The following is an 18,281-nucleotide window of genomic DNA, read 5'->3' as shown; positions in this document are numbered from 1 at the left end:
TCAGATCAATTATTGATAAATTACAGATTTTTTTTTTTGGTATGATTTAAGCACTAAGGAAATTGACAGAAACTGGAAACTAAATTAACTTTGTTTTCTGTAATCTGTTCCAGCAACTCTACCAGATCCTGACAGACTTTGATATCCGGTTTTATATGTATGAACTACTTAAAGTAAGTGGCATTCATAAACAATGAATTTTTTCACCTTTTCATGAAAGGTACTTTGGGGAAGACAGAGAACCAAAGCTGAATCTTTGTTGATACCCCAAGAAATTAATGAGGCCTCTATACTGGAATCTTGACATGGACACATTGCAGCAGAACTGAGAATGGTGGCTACATCGAGGGGCCTCAGACCAGAGATAGAACCTCCCTCTTCATAGCTCATTTTTGGCCTTTGGATTTTCTTTTTGCTGCTTAATTCTTGTTTACTGTTTGTTAATTTCACTGTATAAAAGATTGCTGTTGTGAAGTGCCCTAGAATCAGTTGCAATTTATAACACCCTTGTATAGGGTTTCTAAGGCACAACTGCTGGGTATGAACCGCTAACCTTGTGGTCAGCAGTCCAGTACTTATCATATATCACCACACCTGGACCAGATGTATAAAAGGTTACCTGAAGTGTAACATTTTAAAAAATGATTTCTTATTCCTCATAAATCTGAGGGTTAGTTGGGTGGTTCTTTTGGCCTGAGTCAACTCAACTAGGGCAAGATGGTCCAAGATAGCTTCATTCACATGTCTGGGCCTCAGCTAAGATAGCTGAGCCTCTGACCACTGATCTCTCATCCTCCGTGAGGCTTCTTTCCTTGGTGGGCTCAGTTCCCGGCAGCAAGAGGAGCATAAGATAAGCACTTTGTAAGGTTCTGTGTGCTAATATCCTATTGTCCAAAACAGGGCATGTGGTCAAGCCTAGACGTAAATAGCAGAGAAATAGGTTCTTCCTCATGGTACAAAGAATACCAAAGTTACGTTATAGAGGGACTTGCATGCATGGATTACTGACCTTGTGGCCCTGTTTTTTGGCCATTTCTTTAAAATGCCTTGTATGATACTGAATACCCACCCATTCCCAACCCTGACTAGTTAGTTAGCCCTGACCTGTAGGGAGAAGTGATGGGTGAACTTAACTAGTCCTAAGCACAATGAAATTTCAAAGTCTTACTGATTGACAGAGGAATCAGCTTTTTAAGTCTGCACAGGGTTACTATGAGTCGAAATTGACTCAGGTAACACGTAAGAAGAAGTAAACACTCGGGTAAAGAATTCCAAAAAGCAATGTAAAGTGGAAGAGACCAATAGTCTGAGCAGTAGATCACAAAAGAGCTGATGGAAGCTATGTATGACCTTCTCTAGAGTGCATGTATAAACATACAGAATTTTGCTTGAAATTTCAGGGAGGTTGTAGATCCCAGGTTCAGAACTTCTGAGATAAGATAAAGATGGCTAATGATCCCTGGTGTGGCACTATAGGATAAGCACTGGACTGGTAACCACAAGGCCAGCAGTTCAAAGCTACCAGCTATTCTCAAAAACCCTGTATCGGGTTGCTATGAGTCAAAACTGACTTGACAGTACACAGAAACAACTAAGGTATTATTATATTATTGAAGACAAAGATGGAGTAGTAATGGAATGGCACATAGTTGAACAAAATAATAGCAATTTGAATTAAGACAGAACTTTATGACCTGAAGATTTAATGAACTAGCTCTGAAGTGTATTTTCTTACAAGCACTTGTACAACCCACTTGTCGTTAGAGAGAGCAAGTCAGTGGGTATGAGGGTTCACTCTTCTGTGTAATGGAACAGAAGGACAAAGAAGACTGAGTCTGAGTCTGATTCATTCCACCTTTCTCTGTGTCCTCTCCACACTAGGGCCCTGTAAACTGACAGGCTAGCATCTGCCCTGGGGGTACTTCCCCAGCAATCCCTGCCGTCTTTAGTAAGGTATTGAAGTTTTTCGCTGGCACCTAAAGTAAAGATTTATTACATAGCACCATTGTCCTTCAACCAAATAAAGACACCCCAACAGTACAGAGCTCCATAGGCTGGGTGTTCATCTGGCGCTCGCTGCTCGATGCTCTTCCTGCTTTCTAGAGGCAGCAGTGAGGCAGAAAGAGCATATGTGTCCTTCTGCTAATGAGATGGAGACTCCCAGATGAACCTTGAAAACTGTCTTTCATGCTTATTGGTCAGAACCAGGGCCAGATTTTAAACTGAAATAATTTGTCCCAAGGAATTGAAAAGCATGTCAATAACTATCCATATCTCCACAGGGAATTTGATAGTGAATTTTGCAAAAGAATTAATTTCCTTACTGTTATTTGTTGCCTCTGCTTTCTTGGGGTATTTTTTTTAACATTCAGGGTATTGTGGTCTTAATTCGTTTATTCCTAGGCAAAAAAGAAACACCAAAATCTACACTTGCTAAATTTTCCAGTTGAAGAGGGGTTAGGGAATAGGAAACATTTAACATTGAATAGGCCATGCAGGCTGGTGACTCAATGACTCACTGAGGGGTTTTGGCAGGTTGGGTCTCCACTGCCCAGTAGAGTGGATATCACTCACAGGTGGCTATTGAAATTAAGTACAATTAAAAAAATTCACTTTACTTGTCACATTAACCACATTTCCAGTGCTCACTGACCTCCTAAAACTAGTAGCGACCAGAATAGAAAATGCAAATACAGACTATTTCTGGCTTCATAGAAAGCTCTACTGGGCAGGGCTGGTAGAGAATATTACGGCGCCTCAATGGCTCTCTTGTGCCCCTTCTCTTCAGTACCCACTTCTCCTAAATGTAGTAGTCTCTCCTCTGTCATTGTAGTTGAGTTTTGCCTGCTCTTGGCCTTCTTGTAGATGTCATCATCCATTGTGTACTCTGTGTCTGGTAAACACAAAAGTTGATGCAGATCAGGGAGCTTATTCCTGGAATGTTGGTCCTAGGAGCCCTTCTCTCACATATGCGTTCATTATCCACTTAGGCCCTGGCTGGTCCGGTTCATTGGTTCTCAGCTGGGTCAAATCTAGCCTCAGGAGACACTTGGCAACATCTGGAGCCACTTTTCATTGTCACAACTGGAGAAGTGCTGCCAGCATCTGTTGAGTAGAGACCAGGGATTCTGCTCCACATGTTAAAGTGTTACAAGATAGCTCCCTACTATAAAGAAATACGCACTCCCAAATGTCAGTTGTGCCAAGGTTGGTGGGCGTGAACCACCCACCTTGCGGATAGCAGTCCAGTACTTATTCTGCAACACCACCAGCGTCCCCATCAATCATTAGAGAAACAGAGATCAAAACCATATTGAGATAGATACTACTTCATACTCACGTGTTGTTGTTAGGTGTTGTCGAGTCGGTCCTGACCCATAGTGACCTGTATAGGGTTTCCGAAGAGTGGTTGGTGAGCGTGCACCACCGACTTGGCAATTCAGTACATTAACCCACAATGCCACGCCAGAAGTCTTCCTACTGCCTAGGATGGCTATAAACAAAAAGATCACACTGAAAGTATTGCTAATACTATGGAGAGTTTGGAAACCTCTTCTGTTCCTGGTAGGACTGTAAAATAGTGCTGTTACTTTGTAAGAAAGGCAGTTTTCATAAAAAGTTAAACACAGACTTACCATGCAACCCAGCACTTCCACCCTTACTGTTTGTTCTACCTAAGAGAAATGAATGCCTGTGTCCCCTGAAACACTTGTACATGAAAGTTCTTAGTAGCATCATTCATAATGGCCAAAAAAAATGGGAAAACAGCCCCAATGTTCATTTACTGGTAAATCTGTACAGTGAAAATTAGAAAGCCAGAAAGCGGCAATATGGATGATCTCAAAACCATATTTAGTGAAGAAGTCATACCAAAGTACTATGTATTACGTGATTCCATTTACATAAGTGTCAGAAAAGGCAACTCAGTAGCAACTGATACCAGATTAGTGGTTGAGGCATGCTCAAGAGGAAGTTTTGGGGTGGCAGAAAATTTCTAAAACTGGATTGTGCTAACGATTGCACAGCTCGATGAAAATGCTAAAATGCAATGACTTGAACATCTAAAGATCTTATCTATAAATTCACTGTCTTACTATCAAGCAGTTTTCTCTTGTAGAGAGAATTATAATTCTTGAAGACCCACTTGGACTGTGTATGTAAAATACTAATTAATAAATATTAGAATGCTTGTTAATCTAGAAAATCTACATGGAACATTTGCCAAAAAAACAAATGTCATCCATGTTGAGAGCTGGCTTTGGCTGTAATTCTTCACAACCACTTGGATTTCATTGACCCATGACAAGATGGAACCTCCACTGAGGTTCCCAGATCTGGTTTTAAGCACATCAAATTTGGCTGACAAATTGCATGAATCTGAGTGCTTAAAAAAGTATTATCATTCCGTTCTTTGAAGAAACAACCCTTGATGTTCCCTGCATCTCTTTCTTTCTTTAGCTGCTGGCTGCCCTTTGCACAGAGATCAAGGGGTACCTTCTGAAGCTTGCTTTTTCTTTCGTTACAGACAGTAAGCTGCCCCTTGGGAGACTATTCCAGTCAGGGTGTCACAAATAGAAATAACAAGAATGTGCTTGCATTGGGCGGGGATAGAGGCGTGACTGACTTTTCTCTGTGCTTTTTTACCTAATAGGCTCTGGATTACTGCCACAGCAAGGGAATCATGCACAGAGATGTGAAACCTCACAATGTCATGATAGATCACCAACAGAAAAAGGTACCACTGCAGCCAGGCAGCAGTAAGCCTTTCCGAGGCCTAGAGCAGACCTAACCACACCAATATCCAGTCCAGGCGGCTTTTGTAGCCTTGTGTGCTGTTTTGGAATACCTGCTTTACTGTTGTCTTGCCAATCTTCAGATGTTAGTCTCTCCTTTACGTAAGCGTACGACACAAGGAAAAGATAGGATTGACCCGATCATCACGTGCTTATTTTGATTATGGTGTTCTGAAGGGTCGCAAGAAAGAAACTACAGCTAATGGTTTCTGCTTCATTTCTTAATGGCCTTCAGACCAATTTGCCTGGCCTTAAAAGTATACTTGACCCTTCCTGTTTCTGATACTCAACTTTGATTGTCCCTGATTGTTGAGTAAATTAATCAGCTAGCATTAGATTAATGAGAAAATTGAGCAGTGTACTTAAGTCCTGAGCGGACTTTTGGTAAGACTTAAAAAACTATTAATGATGGAAGAGTGTGTTACACGTGTCAGAGATAGTGAGGCAGAAGAAAAGACTGAGCTGTCTTGATTGGAGAGAATGATGAGCCAGGATAATTTTTTTAATGACATATGTTCTGAGTGGAAACAACCCCTTTCTGCCGTTAACTAAACTTAAGCTTTAGCCAGTGCATCTGCTAACATGTTGAATGTGGCTATTTGTGGTCTGATGGGATGTGGCTTTGTTCTGAGGCCCAAGCATCTAGAAATACTGCTTTCACGTGTTGTGTTTCTGTCATATTTGTAGCTGCGGCTGATTGATTGGGGCCTGGCTGAGTTCTACCACCCCGCTCAAGAGTACAATGTCCGTGTGGCCTCACGGTACTTCAAGGGGCCCGAGCTCCTTGTGGACTATCAGGTAAGATGGGCAATGAGGCTGTTCGGAGTTCTTTTTATGCCATCTGAGGACTTTTCTTGGTTTGCTGTTTATTTACTCAATTGTGGTGGTGGTGATTGTGTGCTGTTGAATGGGTTCCAACTCATAGTGACCCTGTATAGTTTCCGAGGCTGTAAATCTTTACGGGAACAAGAAAACCTCATCTTTTTTCTGCAGAGCAGCTAGTGGACTCTAACTGCTGACCTTACAGTTAGCAGCCCTATGTAGCCCACTGTGTCACCATAGCTCCTTTTAGTCAGTTTTAGGTACATTCAAAATCCAGTCTGTCTTCCATCCTAAGAAAAATCCATTCAGATTTTTCTCAGCTGCTTTTTAAAAATTTGTTTTGGCTTTGAAATATAAAATATATACACAGGTCAAATGGAAATTAAATGTCGATAAGAGAAAGAAGTTTCTAACACCCTTGACTGACTAGTCGTGCTTGTTTTCCTCAGATGTATGATTACAGCTTGGACATGTGGAGTTTGGGCTGTATGTTAGCAAGTATGATCTTTAGAAAGGAACCCTTCTTTCATGGACAGGACAACTATGATCAGGTGAGCAAACACCATCTGTATCTAACTAATTTGAGGTGCGTATCAAGAAAAATAAACCCGTAGATGGGTTTATTTTATTGTGAGCCACTAAATATCACTCCTTGTCTGCAGATATCATTTCCTCAAAGTAAAGTACTTCACAGATTTTTATGGTGGTTACCAAGCCCCCAAAGATAGAGATAATGCTGATGTGCCATTGAGTCGGTGCCGACTGATAGCGACTCTGTAGGGTTTCTGAGGAGCAACTGGTGAGCTTGAACCGTTCGTTAACTTTGCAATTCAAACCAGCTTTGCAGTACAGTGCATTAGCCCACAGCACCACACCAGGAATCATGTATATACAAAGAGAGGTTTATTATCAACAGAGACCTTACAATTGGGGAAGAGATATAAGAAGAGTCCCTCCCTCGTGTCCATTATATTGGGAGCAGGCTACACCGCCAAGGAAGAGCCCTTTAGTTGATTGGCTGCTCATCAGAGTTAATGATGCCAGTGTTAGGTTACACCACTGAACTGAGGGAACAAGCACAACTCTACTATGCTAAACCTCTGGAAATCCTGGCCTAGTCAAGTTACAGTCACACCCATGTCAATTCAAAACCTATGTGCATAATCTCTAAATAAAGAATATTGTAAAGCCATACTTGGCACTTAACATGATACACTAATGTTTTCTCTGCCCAAGTCACAAAGCACAACTATGAAGGAGTATAATGAAACTAGATTCTGTCATAGAGTGTGGTGCCCCTTAACCATCCGCTTCTAGAAGATTATTGTCTTTAGTAGCTATCATTCTGAAAGCAGTCTGGAAATTCAGAGTTTTGTGAACTTTGTGCCCTAGGGTCTGCTACCTGGGACATGGTAGGGAGACACCTGTAATTCTCTGTGCAGCCTCCTGGCAGGCTCAGTGATGGGTCGGCTTGTTCTCTGTTTCAGCTTGTTCGCATTGCCAAGGTTCTGGGTACAGATGAGCTGTATGGGTATCTGAAGAAGTATCACATAGATCTGGATCCACACTTCAACGATATCCTGGGACAGTAAGTATGATAGAAAAAAAAAAGAGGGCTTTAACTTACTGGTTTTCACAAGTGGGAAAGTTAGCTAAAATTACTTTCTAAGTTTTTTCCCCTTTCAAATCGGGTCAAAATTGAAATAAGCTTTTATCTCATGGAATTTGAAAACTTTTTTGAGTGACTCAGACATTGTTATCATGTGTCATCTAATGCACTTCTCTGAGAGTTAACCTGATAATCAATAGAAAATTGAAATGCGGTCATAATGTTACTCAGAAAAACATAATGGCAAATTCAGAAAGCTATGATTTTGCTCTGAATAAGATTGTGTTATTTCTTATGAGTCCTGGTGTGGCGCTGTAGGATAAGCACTAGATCACAAGGTGGGTTTGAACCTCAAGGTCAGCGGTTCAAACCCACCAGCTGCTCTTGTAAACCCTATACAGGGTCGCTGTGAGTCTGAACCAACTTGGTGGCACTTAACAACAATGATTTTACAAAGGGCAGTCAAGAAGTATTGTTATAAAATCATAGCAGCCTTTGTGAGGGTGCTGCCAACTGTCCATGGAGAAATAGAATCAGAAGATGATGGCAGTTTTCCCATAAACTTATTGAATTGCTCTTGGATTAACAATCTCAAAATGGGGCGTTATTGCTCCATAAAGGTGGTGTTTCCATCTCTCTAACCATTCTCCAAAGAATTCTGGGCTCCTCAGTTTATGCCACATCAAAACGGCAACTTTGGCATCCTCCAGGGACTCAGTTTGTGTTCTTCTCAAAATGGTCTTTGAGTTTGAGGAACAAAAAGTCTCAAGCAGTAAGATGTAGGGTAGATGGGGTAAGATTTCCCTTGCTGCCCTGGAAGAATGAGCAGGTATATTGTGATAGAAAATAAGTTCTTCAGTGCAGTTCTGGCTGTTTTTACTAGTGCAATTAAATTTTTTTCAAGACTCTCTCATAATAATCCCCATGCTCATCCTGTGTCCTTCAAGATCTTTTAAGATTACTCCATTGGCGTCTCCTCCAACAATTGGCATAACCTTCTGAGCTGGCCTCTCTGCCTTGAAAGCAGATCCCCTTGAAAGCCATGGTTTGATTGAACCTTACTTTCTGGATTATATTAGTAAATCCTAGATTGTCCCTGGTCATGTTTTGTTCCATGAGTCATTTTCATTAGCTTTGATCTTGCTTGAACCACTGATGGAAAGATCAGATCTTTGAGCTAACTGATTTTTGTGCAACACTTGGCACCCACTGAGCTAAAAACTTGTGGAGGCCAAGAGGAGGAACAGTGTGCGGCCACCCGCCTTCAGTAGCTGCCACAGCCTTGATAACTCCTGTCTTCCACCCGTGTCTGGGCTTCGGCCACGACAGTCCGTCATCTAACAACAATTGTGTTATGTGGGGCAGCAGTTCCATAAACTTGTGGCAATGCTTGAATATTTTTGGAAGATATCCACTTGAGTTTTTAGGGAAAAAATTTTTCAAAATTGTTTTTCCATGGTTTAAAATAATCTTTTTATTTTTTTTTTTAAAGGAAAACAAGTGTATCACCGAGACACCTTGACTTTAGCCGTTCACTAATTACAGAGACATGTTTAAGCACATTTTGTGTTTAAACTATGCATGTATGAACTGGAACCACTAGTAACAATACGTTTTGACATACCCTGGTATGTTGTTAGTGCAATCGAGTCAGTTCCAACTTATAGCAACCCTGTGTAGGGTTTCCAAGGAGCAGCTGATGGGTTTGAACTACCAGCCTTGTGATTTTTGCAGCTCAGTGCTGATCCTACAGCGCCATACCAAGAGTCCTTTAAGCAAACTTTAAAGCATATTGAGTAATCTGGTATAGTACAATGGTGCTAAGAAATAATGGTTGACAATTTCAAGTAGTATTGTATGGAACCTTTGGGTTTTAAGGATAGTCTTTTAAAACATCTGGTGACCAATAAAAATACTCAGAATTGACTGAAAGCCTGGTGTAATCTGGAAAGAGGAGTCCTGGGGTGGCGCTGTGGGTAAATGCACCAGACTGCAAAGCTGTTTGAACTGCAAGGTCTGCGGTTCAAGCTCACCAGCTGCTCCTAGGAAACCCATTACAGGGTCGCTAGGGGTCGGAATCGACTCGATGGCACTTAACAACAAAAACAATCTGGAACGATCCTATAGTTCCAAAAGCAGATGTTTTTATTTATTTATCAATTATGAAATATTGTTTGGTGAAAATCAGCAGTCTGTGATTTTAACTGGGGTGGGAGTGTGGTGCCTGTGAGACTGAAATGGGGTTTCTACGTCAACGAGCTTGTACTCGATACAGTGTTCTGAGACAGTATTATTCTCTGAATACTAATGAATGCTTCAATTCTCCTCAGACACTCTCGGAAACGCTGGGAAAACTTTATCCACAGTGAGAACAGACACCTTGTCAGCCCCGAGGCGCTGGATCTCCTGGATAAGCTTCTGCGATACGACCATCAGCAGAGACTGACGGCCAAAGAGGCCATGGAGCACCCGTACTTCTGTGAGTGTGCACATACTGAAGGACACACGTCTCGGTCCTTTCCTGTTGAGGCCAGTCCAGAGAATTTTAGGTATTTAGATGGAATCACCATCCTTGGAATTTGGCCTCATTAGATAGATCCAGGCTACTGGGGCAAGTTTGAAGGTGGGTTTCCTGGTCCTCAGCGATGTTTATGTATTCGCCAGCTGAACTCTCTTGAGTTCTGTCTGTTTGACCATCCCTGTGGCTCTCAGTGAAGAGATCAGTGTTTAGTTGTTCTCTAATATATGCATGTGTGTGGAAACGTAATCAGAAATTATTTCTCACCACCAAAAAGCAAATAATGACTTAAAAGCAATACAGTAACCATAATGTGCTATTTCTGAGAAAGGAAACATAGCAGTAAATGGAATTTGAGAGCATAAAGTCTCCTACTGGAAAGACCTCCCTCCCTCTGCCTTGTTAGGGTCTGTGTGCAGATCCCGTTTATGTGGCTGCACATAAACGCCAGAGTGAGCTGATGTAGTTCGGGCTGTGAAGAAATTAGAGAAGTGGAAGGTTGAATGACTTGTCTCCATGTACTTTCTAAATCAAGATGAAAACTTTAGACCCTTGAAGTTTCTATCTGTTGCTTGACCAATATGCTTCTTTCCTATTATGGAGAGTAATTACAGTTTTAACCTCTTGGCCCACTTGTTGGTCTTTGTTGTCACTGTCGAGTCAGCTCTGACGCATGGCGACCTTCTGTTTTACAAAACCCAACGTTGCCTTGGCGCTGTGCTGGGTGTCTAGCCCACCTCCTGGGAAAGTTCCCTTGTGTTCACTGACCCTGTGCCCAGAAGCCTACATCAACAGCAGATTGAAAAGGTCTCACCTTCTCGACTTCAGTTCCTGGCACAGAAACCTTGATTTTTGACCCTTTGAGTTAGATTGAAGGAAGAACATTGATATTTTATATGTAATTCGTGATCTGTCTTTATTTTCTTTGTATGCATCATACTTCAGTAAAGAGATTTTATAACTCACTATTGCTTAAAATTGATAGGTCGCCTAAAAGCTCTCTGTATTCACTCTTTCCTCCCTCCAAAGCACTTGTTATTACACATTCCAAATTGGGGCTTGAATTTGATGTTAGTATTCAGAGAAAGTGGCGTGAGCAATTGGTAGAGGTTCTGAGCAGTGGGACGCTAGGGCTCCTGGGCCCCTCTCTGCCCTGGGTCTCCGCAGTTGAGTTGGTGTTCTCACTTCCTCTGACCCTCTTTCAGTAGCTCCGTACTAGCAGCACTGGACTGCAAACCACAAGGTGTGTGGTTTGAGGCCACCAGCTGCACTGGGGGATAAAGATGCGGCTTTCTGTTCCTATGATTTTAAAGCCTCCAAAACCCTCTACAGGTCGCCATGAGTCAGAACTGACTCAATAGAACTTTATAACGCCAAGTTTTTATGTAACGTTCATCCTGTGGCAAAAAGTTGACTTTTTCCTGCTTGTGCCCTAACTTCCAGCAGTGTCTGTGTCTCTCTCATGGTGGCTGGAAGGGCAGGGTTTGTTGTGGTGGTCCCTCCTGCTAGCCAGCCTTGAGCCAACTGACCCTCGTCATGTCCTCTTGCAGACCCTGTGGTGAAGGAGCAGTCGCAGCCATGTGCAGACAACGCCCTGCTCTCCAGCGGCCTCACAGCAGCACGATGAAGACTGGAAAGCGATGGGTAATGCGGCATTGATGCTTGCCAATAAACCAACCAACCAAAACACAAACCTTGAAGGAAAACTACAGTGTGATAAACAAATTCTAATCATTCCTTCTCAATGCAAAGAAGAGAGTCAAAACTTAAAGTCAAAAAGAAAGACAGAAACTCCCCAGTCCTAGTCTCCAGGGAGCTGCCATTGTGGCAGCATGAGGATGCACATAGTTCAGGATCCGAGGGGAATGCTCCCTTTGGAATGCATGGGGGATGAGTGACTCGGAGTTGTGGACACTTCCCTTTACTTAACAGGAGGCCGCTGTTGAATTAACCCGTTCAGTCAACAAGCTCTCAATTATCTGACTTCCTACCTATTCCATTGTGGTCTGGGTATCCTTTGGGAGATTCAGGCTCTAATTTTAGCTAAAAGTCAGCAGTCTAAACTGACACACCAGCCTCATTTATGAAAAGGAGATATTAAAACAGTGACAGTATTTCTTTCTTTTTTTAAAAAAAACTTAAAAATTCATGTTTGCTGTATTTTTTTTTTTTTTTAACCACATGAGCTCTGTAGGAAACGTACCTCAGCCTTGCAGTTTTCCTCTAAGTGTGTATTCATTTGGGAGCAAACTGCAATCACTTTCTCAAAAGAATCCTCTGCGACGTCAGGTGGCATCCCTTTAGACCTGCCGTGGACAGGTCCATCAGTCACTAGAAAGTTAGATGCCAAGTGTATGACTCGGAGCTCACCGTAACCTTTGTTGATTCACCTAACCATAAAATCTTGTTGCCTGTTTGTTTTTTTTTTTTGTTTGTTTTAGCCTTTTTTTTTTTTTGAAGTCTTATGGGAACCTCACTATTTTCCACAAATCCCTACGCACACCCATCTTAACGCACGTCTCTGAAACAAAGGCTTTTAGTTCACAACCATATCTACAGCTGGGAAGTCAGTCTTCAGGCAGGTCAGAAAGGCCAAAAAGTGTCCTCTTGGCGGTTATTCAGGAAAGACTTAACTGGGTGGAAGACATATATACCTCCCTTCTCCCCCTTTCTTATTCCTACTGCAGTCAGGGTCATATGCATTTATAAAGCTCCGAAATGTTACATGTGAATGTGATGAAAAAGATCAGTCTTTTTCGTATGCAGGTAATGGAGTGGTGTGGGCCAGGCCACCCACTAATCCAGGCAACTGAGAGGAAAGGAGCTTGGGTGAAGAAGTGGAGCTGTTGGAGCAAGTATTAAAAGTTTTGGATCCATTGTGCTAACCTGCACGTTAGCAAAGGAAGTTAGATTTTGTTTGTTTAAAAAAAATATATATATATATAGAGAGAGAGAGAGGGCTGATTTCCTTTTGAGGACAAGTCAGTGACATGGTTTGCAGATAGTCACCTCACCCCAGCTGTCCCATGGACCCTGGCTTCCAGCTGTGTAGCCTAGCTATAGCTGTGGGGACTCCACACACCTCAGCTAGAGCTAGAGGTGTCCATCACCACATCACACTGACTAAATATTTAATAATGCCATACAGTTTTCTAAGGTTAGATTGTTTGTTTGAAGCATCTGTTTACATTCCGTATTCCAATAAAATGGTATTGGTAGCAGGTCCAATCTCTAAATGTAGATTCTGTTTTTGTTGTTTGGTCTGTGGGAACTTAAAAAGCAAATAAAACTCTTCTCTTATAAGAGAGTTGAGTTTACAGAGAACATAAAATAAGATCCCAAAGTCAGGTAATGCTTTCAGTTAGGGTTCACATACAATACTACCTACCTACCATGCACAGTCTCTGTTCTAACATATCCATTTGTTCTACCAGAAAATCACAAGCCACACGTAGATCGTGGCTGAACCTCTTATCAGCATGTCAGGCAGCAAAACACGGTGTTTTAGATAATCAGAAGCCTTCTACTGTGTCCTTAATAGGTCATACTGAACCACTGGTTACGATCAGGGAGATGTGCCGCTGTCTTTCCTGCCTCCCTAGCTTTCCCTTCCTCCTCCTGGCCCACTCCCTCTCCAGCCCCACCTTCTTTTGTTTTAAGTGTCTGTCTGGACCAGGCAGGTGCCTACTAAGAAATTGGGTGAGGCAGTAGCCCTGTTTCTTGCCCTTGGTTACCACAGAGGCAATGAAAGCATCTGAAGGAGAGGAGTCAGTTGCTCCACCTCAGCCTCTCCCCCGTGATCTTGCTTCCGTGGAAACGGCTAGCCTGCCTATCCCAGGTTCCACACCTGGGTTGTCCGTCTGTCTTCATCTGCGTGTCTGCACAGTTACCTTCTCCCGCACCCGTGCTTTGACCTCTCCTCACGCCTTTCTGCATCTGGACTGGTCTTTCCCAAACAGAAGTCAGTGCCATCCAGACCTCCTGTCTCTCACCTGTCTCTAAGACCATTGTATGTCCAGAAGGACCCAGGTCCCCAAAGATGAGGAACTGGTCTTGGAGTGTTCCAAAGGGTGCTGAGTGGCCAGGGGCGTGTGTAGAAGGGGGGGGTCTATTTAGACTCAGCTGTGGTGGCGTAACTCCCTCCCCAGTAGCCTTTTTAGTTAGCATATCATTACTTCAACTCATCTCAGTAATTTTTTATTTGGTATTTTATTTGCTTCATTACCTTATAACATATTAAAAGTGCCTATGATAGGACTTAATTCTTTCCTAAAGAAAAGCAAAAAAAGTGTGGGGAACAGGGTAGTGTTACACTATCATCTCAGGTACTGCCTATGTTCAAGAACATAGACCTGGTATGGTAAGAACAAAAGTTTCCTGTGCCAAAACCAGTCCACTCTGTCGTGGTGTATTGGCCACAAGTGAGCTTAACATCAAGGCTTTACTTTGGCTGAGAAATTCCATTGAGGGGCTGCAGGGGTGAGGGGTACAGAACCAATGAAGTGCTAAACTATGTTGTCATCTGTGGCTTGGTTGCAGTTCACCCTCCCCTGGCTCCTCTTATCCCTGTAGTATGGCTGAGGTGGGAGACCGAGCTTTCCTGGGTTGTTTTCCCAAGTAGAGGCTTGCTGGTGCCAGCCAGTGTGGCCCTTGACCAGCATCACTCAGCTGAGCCATCTCAAGACTTTGTGTAGCACCTCAAAGAGAATGTATTCCCTTACAGAGAAGGAAGATCATCTCAAACTGATTACAGGGGACCAACGAGCTCATAACCTTTTGGGGCTTGGAAAGAATGGCTGGGGAGGGGACTCTTGAAAGAAGAAAATAAACCTATTTTTAAAAAAATAATAAAACAGCCTAAAAAACGGTTGTTGAGAAACATATTGGGGATAAAATTGTTGTTAGTGCCATCAAGTCAGACCCTGTCTAGGGTTTCCATGGAATGGCTGGTGGATTTGAACCGCTGCCCTTGCAGTTAGCAGTCCAATGCTTATCCTACATTGCCACGCCAAGGGATAAAATGAGGCATCAAGTTCATGCTGTAAAGCGTGCCCTGAGGTTACAGAAGCGAATCCCAGAGAGCTGTGTGCCACGGGTCTCTCAGTCTGTGCCTATTCAGGGAAGTGCTGCATTGATGGGGATGGAAGCAAATGACTTTGGACCACAAGCAACAATTGGAAACATTTTTATGTTTGCATGAAATCAATTGAGAGCACAGATTTCATGCCAGGTCAGATTAAATGGTTAGCTTGAAACCTGTTTTATGAGCACCCACAAGAAAAATCAGACATCCCTCTAACAGATTAATAGGGATGAATAGTAACATCAGATTCCAAGTCCTTTAAATATAAACCCTTGCAAAAGCAAAAAGAGGATCCATATGAGCACACAAGAAGCCAAAGTTTGTCTGTGAGCTTAATAAATTGTTACTGAATGATGCCTTTAAAAAACGAACCCCAGGCTGAAGATGGGGGAGGCAGCAGGGGAACATCTGGCCAGGAAAACTAGATTTGACCCTGCTTTTATGCTGTGTGGAAGTGTTGATGCAGATGACCCCTACCAGTTGCTAGAGGCTGGGGACAGTTGTCATGATGGGATTATAAAGGTGATTGATAATTTTGTGTAGACTCAACAGTGTGCTACAAATGTGATACTTAACCCTGAACTGCATGTATTGGGGATTGTTTCTTGTTTTTTTTAAGAAATCTTTCATTGAATCAATAAATTAACAGTTTTTCACCTGCTGGCTCTTCTTGCTGTAAATGGTGACTAAACTTGGGGAAAATCATGACATCCATCTGGAAAGCCTGACTGAATCTTCAAGACCCATGATGCAGACTTAAAGCCACACTGCCTGGGTAGTGATCCTTAACAAATGACTTCTTCAGACACAATGGCCATCTCTCTGTGTCCCTGGATGACTGATGTATATGGGTTATGTGCCCTTGGAGGAAGAAAAGTGCCATGTTTAACTCTGTTTTCATAAATAAAAATGTTGACAAGCAGACTTCCCAAGTGGGAGGCCAGCTATTGCACCGAGGACCTTGTGTTTCCTGTCTCCTGGGGAGGGGAGGGATACCATTAGCCCCCTCTAACAGGCTAATCTCTGAGACCTGCATCACGCCACTCGCCACTCGAGACACCTAAGATTAGCTTGGTTTGTTGCATGACAAAGCTGCATTTGTGAAACTCCCCCCACCTCTGTCCCCATTCCCTGCAACACATGGATGCCCAGGAGGGCATGCACTGTTGTTTGACAAGAGGGTGGCATTTAATTGATGAGCTGCTTCTCACTGCTCCCTCTGGCATTGGAATCTTGGGAATCGGCTGCTGGAGTGTGCTTAAAGGCAAATCCTTTCTTTTGTAACCTTACGCACCATGCAGCCTCTGAAATACTGAAAGTTGATGAATGGGTTTTCTGTGTGGTTTTCTTGCTGCCTTAAACGTGTGTAGTCCCTTCAGTGCTGTAGACCCATTCTGTAGAGACTGCTTCCTGCTGGAGTTCTACTGCTGCTCTCTCACCACCCCACCCTCCTTCCTGAGCTGGACATGGAGAGACAGGGTCTTCAGACTGCCAGACATTGGAGTGGACTTAGTACTCTCCCTTTGTAAATACACAATTGTCTTCTAATTCTTAACCTTCCCCAGCAAATCTGGGCTGAGGACTGGGCTTGTGACCCAGGGCTGCTTCTGTGAAGCTTGACTTCACAGAATGGTCAAGAGGCTTCTCAGTCAGTGCCCTGGACCTCTGAGGGAAGGGGCAGGAGACCAGGCCATCATACCATGCGTGATCTGTCCAAAGCTTTCAGTCATTCACCGAAGACAACAATAGTGCTCAGAACTATGTTTAGGACCCTGTACTAGGGAGTTCCTACTAGGTTCCCCACACTGGCATGGAGGAGTTAACGTGTGCTTACTGTTCCCAGTACTTCATGTGAAGGAAGTCACAGAACTGGAGGCCTCTTCCTCACTCCCAGTCAGATTGATTAATGTCTTTCCCCTCCTCCCATCTCTCTCCCCAGGTCTGTTGCCGTTCCTCCCACTTTTCCATAAGCAGAACGAGAACCAAATCAAACGTCCTAACGTGTATAGAGATCACGTTCCGTGAGCAGACACGAAATGGTGGCAGGGTACGTCAGCACGAAGTAGACCAACTGAAGGGCAGCCCACCACCATATATCAAACGTCACTTCTGAATGTAAAAGGCTCACAGGCCTCTGGCTTCCTGTTGACTTCCTCTTGACCCAGAAAGCATGGGAGATGTGAAGGGTATGCGTATTGGTTGTTGGTTACTATTGCCCACCCCTTTCTGTCCCCGCACCTATTTTCTCCAAACCACATTAACTAGCTGACCACAGTGGGGAACCGGGGGATATATGGCATGGCGGACAGTTACGTATTATCATTTAAAAAGTATATATTATTGAATAAAAGGTTTTAAAAGAATTGTATGGAGAGTTTTCAGTATGGAAGGAGCCATTAACTGAGACCCGTGGCCACAGAGGACTAAGAGAAATAGAGCTTCTATGCCAAATTTGGACCAGAGGTGGACGGGGAAAGCCGGTTGTAGGGACACGGCAGGAATAACCTTTCATAGGTGTGCAGTGAGCTAATCCTGGGGATGGGGCAGACCCCAGCTGATTGAAGTAGAGATTCAGGGAAGTTGGCCCCCAGTGTTTTAGTTAGCAGTGAAAGGTCACCTCTGGTAAACCCAGGGAACTGACTTAGTCTTTTCTGCCCAAATTGTCCCAAATTGTCTCTCCACCCCCACCCCCTCTTCTGGAAAATGTCTTAGAGGCTGGTTGAGCCTGTTCCCTGAAGCGGGGGAGGGGTCCAGGAGCTCAGATCCCAGAGCTGCCTCTGACCCATTTTGAAACTCCTGTGAACTGGAAGAAAAGGGCCCAGTCCTGTGAAAGAGTAAGATGGAGGCTCCGCTTGTATCTATCTGTTCAATGAAAAAGCAAAACAAAACCTGTTTTACAAATGAGCCTTGGCCAGCTCCCTCGGTCCTCTTTCCCAGGGCAGCAGTGCCAGGAAATTGGGGAGCTGGGACCACCTTGTGCTGGCCCAGCCTGTATCCCCCAGGGTCTGGAGAGAGCAAATCCTGACCCCCAGTAGCTGGTTCTCCACCAAAGCCACATGGTATACTTGGAGAACATGCCTTCGGTCTTTTCTGCTGCTTGAGAACATCTAGAATCCTTGGACCAGCTTCTCCTGTAGCCTAACAGTTCTTGGTGTGGGAGCTTGTGACTGTACACTCCCGGACTTCAGTGAGTGAGGACCACAGGGCCACTGGGACCGACTCTGTCACGGCCCACAGGACACGGAGCAGATGGGCTTGGCTCTCCAGCTCCATCATGCCCAGCTTGCTCAAGCTGCCTCTGTGGGGTCCCATCTAACGCAAGACTACAAATTCTGGTCTCCCCAGTCTCTGGAAAAGCATCTGAATACCTCATTATAACAAGCGCGTCTCTGAATAAGTTCTATAATCGTGTGCTTTGTACATGCGCGTTTATATCTGTTCACCTGCGAACGTTTG

General features: G+C 43.5%; 1 protein-coding gene across 1 annotated transcript in view; it reads left to right on the top strand.

Moving 5' to 3' along the window:
* Window positions 1–17,188, top strand: part of CSNK2A2 (casein kinase 2, alpha prime polypeptide) — a 44,632-nt gene extending 27,444 nt beyond the window's left edge. Inside the window, exons 5-12 of the mRNA XM_006863572.1 lie at window positions 114–173; window positions 4,652–4,735; window positions 5,481–5,591; window positions 6,065–6,166; window positions 7,103–7,203; window positions 9,555–9,703; window positions 11,293–11,386; window positions 16,765–17,188. Of these exons, the coding sequence (XP_006863634.1) occupies window positions 156–173; window positions 4,652–4,735; window positions 5,481–5,591; window positions 6,065–6,166; window positions 7,103–7,203; window positions 9,555–9,703; window positions 11,293–11,369 (642 nt within the window). The 5' untranslated portion in view covers window positions 114–155 and the 3' untranslated portion in view covers window positions 11,370–11,386; window positions 16,765–17,188. The remainder of the gene's footprint in view (window positions 1–113; window positions 174–4,651; window positions 4,736–5,480; window positions 5,592–6,064; window positions 6,167–7,102; window positions 7,204–9,554; window positions 9,704–11,292; window positions 11,387–16,764) is intronic.
* Window positions 17,189–18,281: the final 1,093 nt, after the last annotated feature.

The sequence above is a fragment of the Chrysochloris asiatica genome, unplaced genomic scaffold, assembly GCF_000296735.1.
Source record: "Chrysochloris asiatica unplaced genomic scaffold, ChrAsi1.0 scaffold00055, whole genome shotgun sequence".
Classification (NCBI taxonomy): domain Eukaryota; kingdom Metazoa; phylum Chordata; class Mammalia; order Afrosoricida; family Chrysochloridae; genus Chrysochloris; species Chrysochloris asiatica.
The sequence above is the reverse complement of the archived record's forward strand: the minus strand, read 5'-3'. Positions and strand labels throughout refer to the sequence as shown.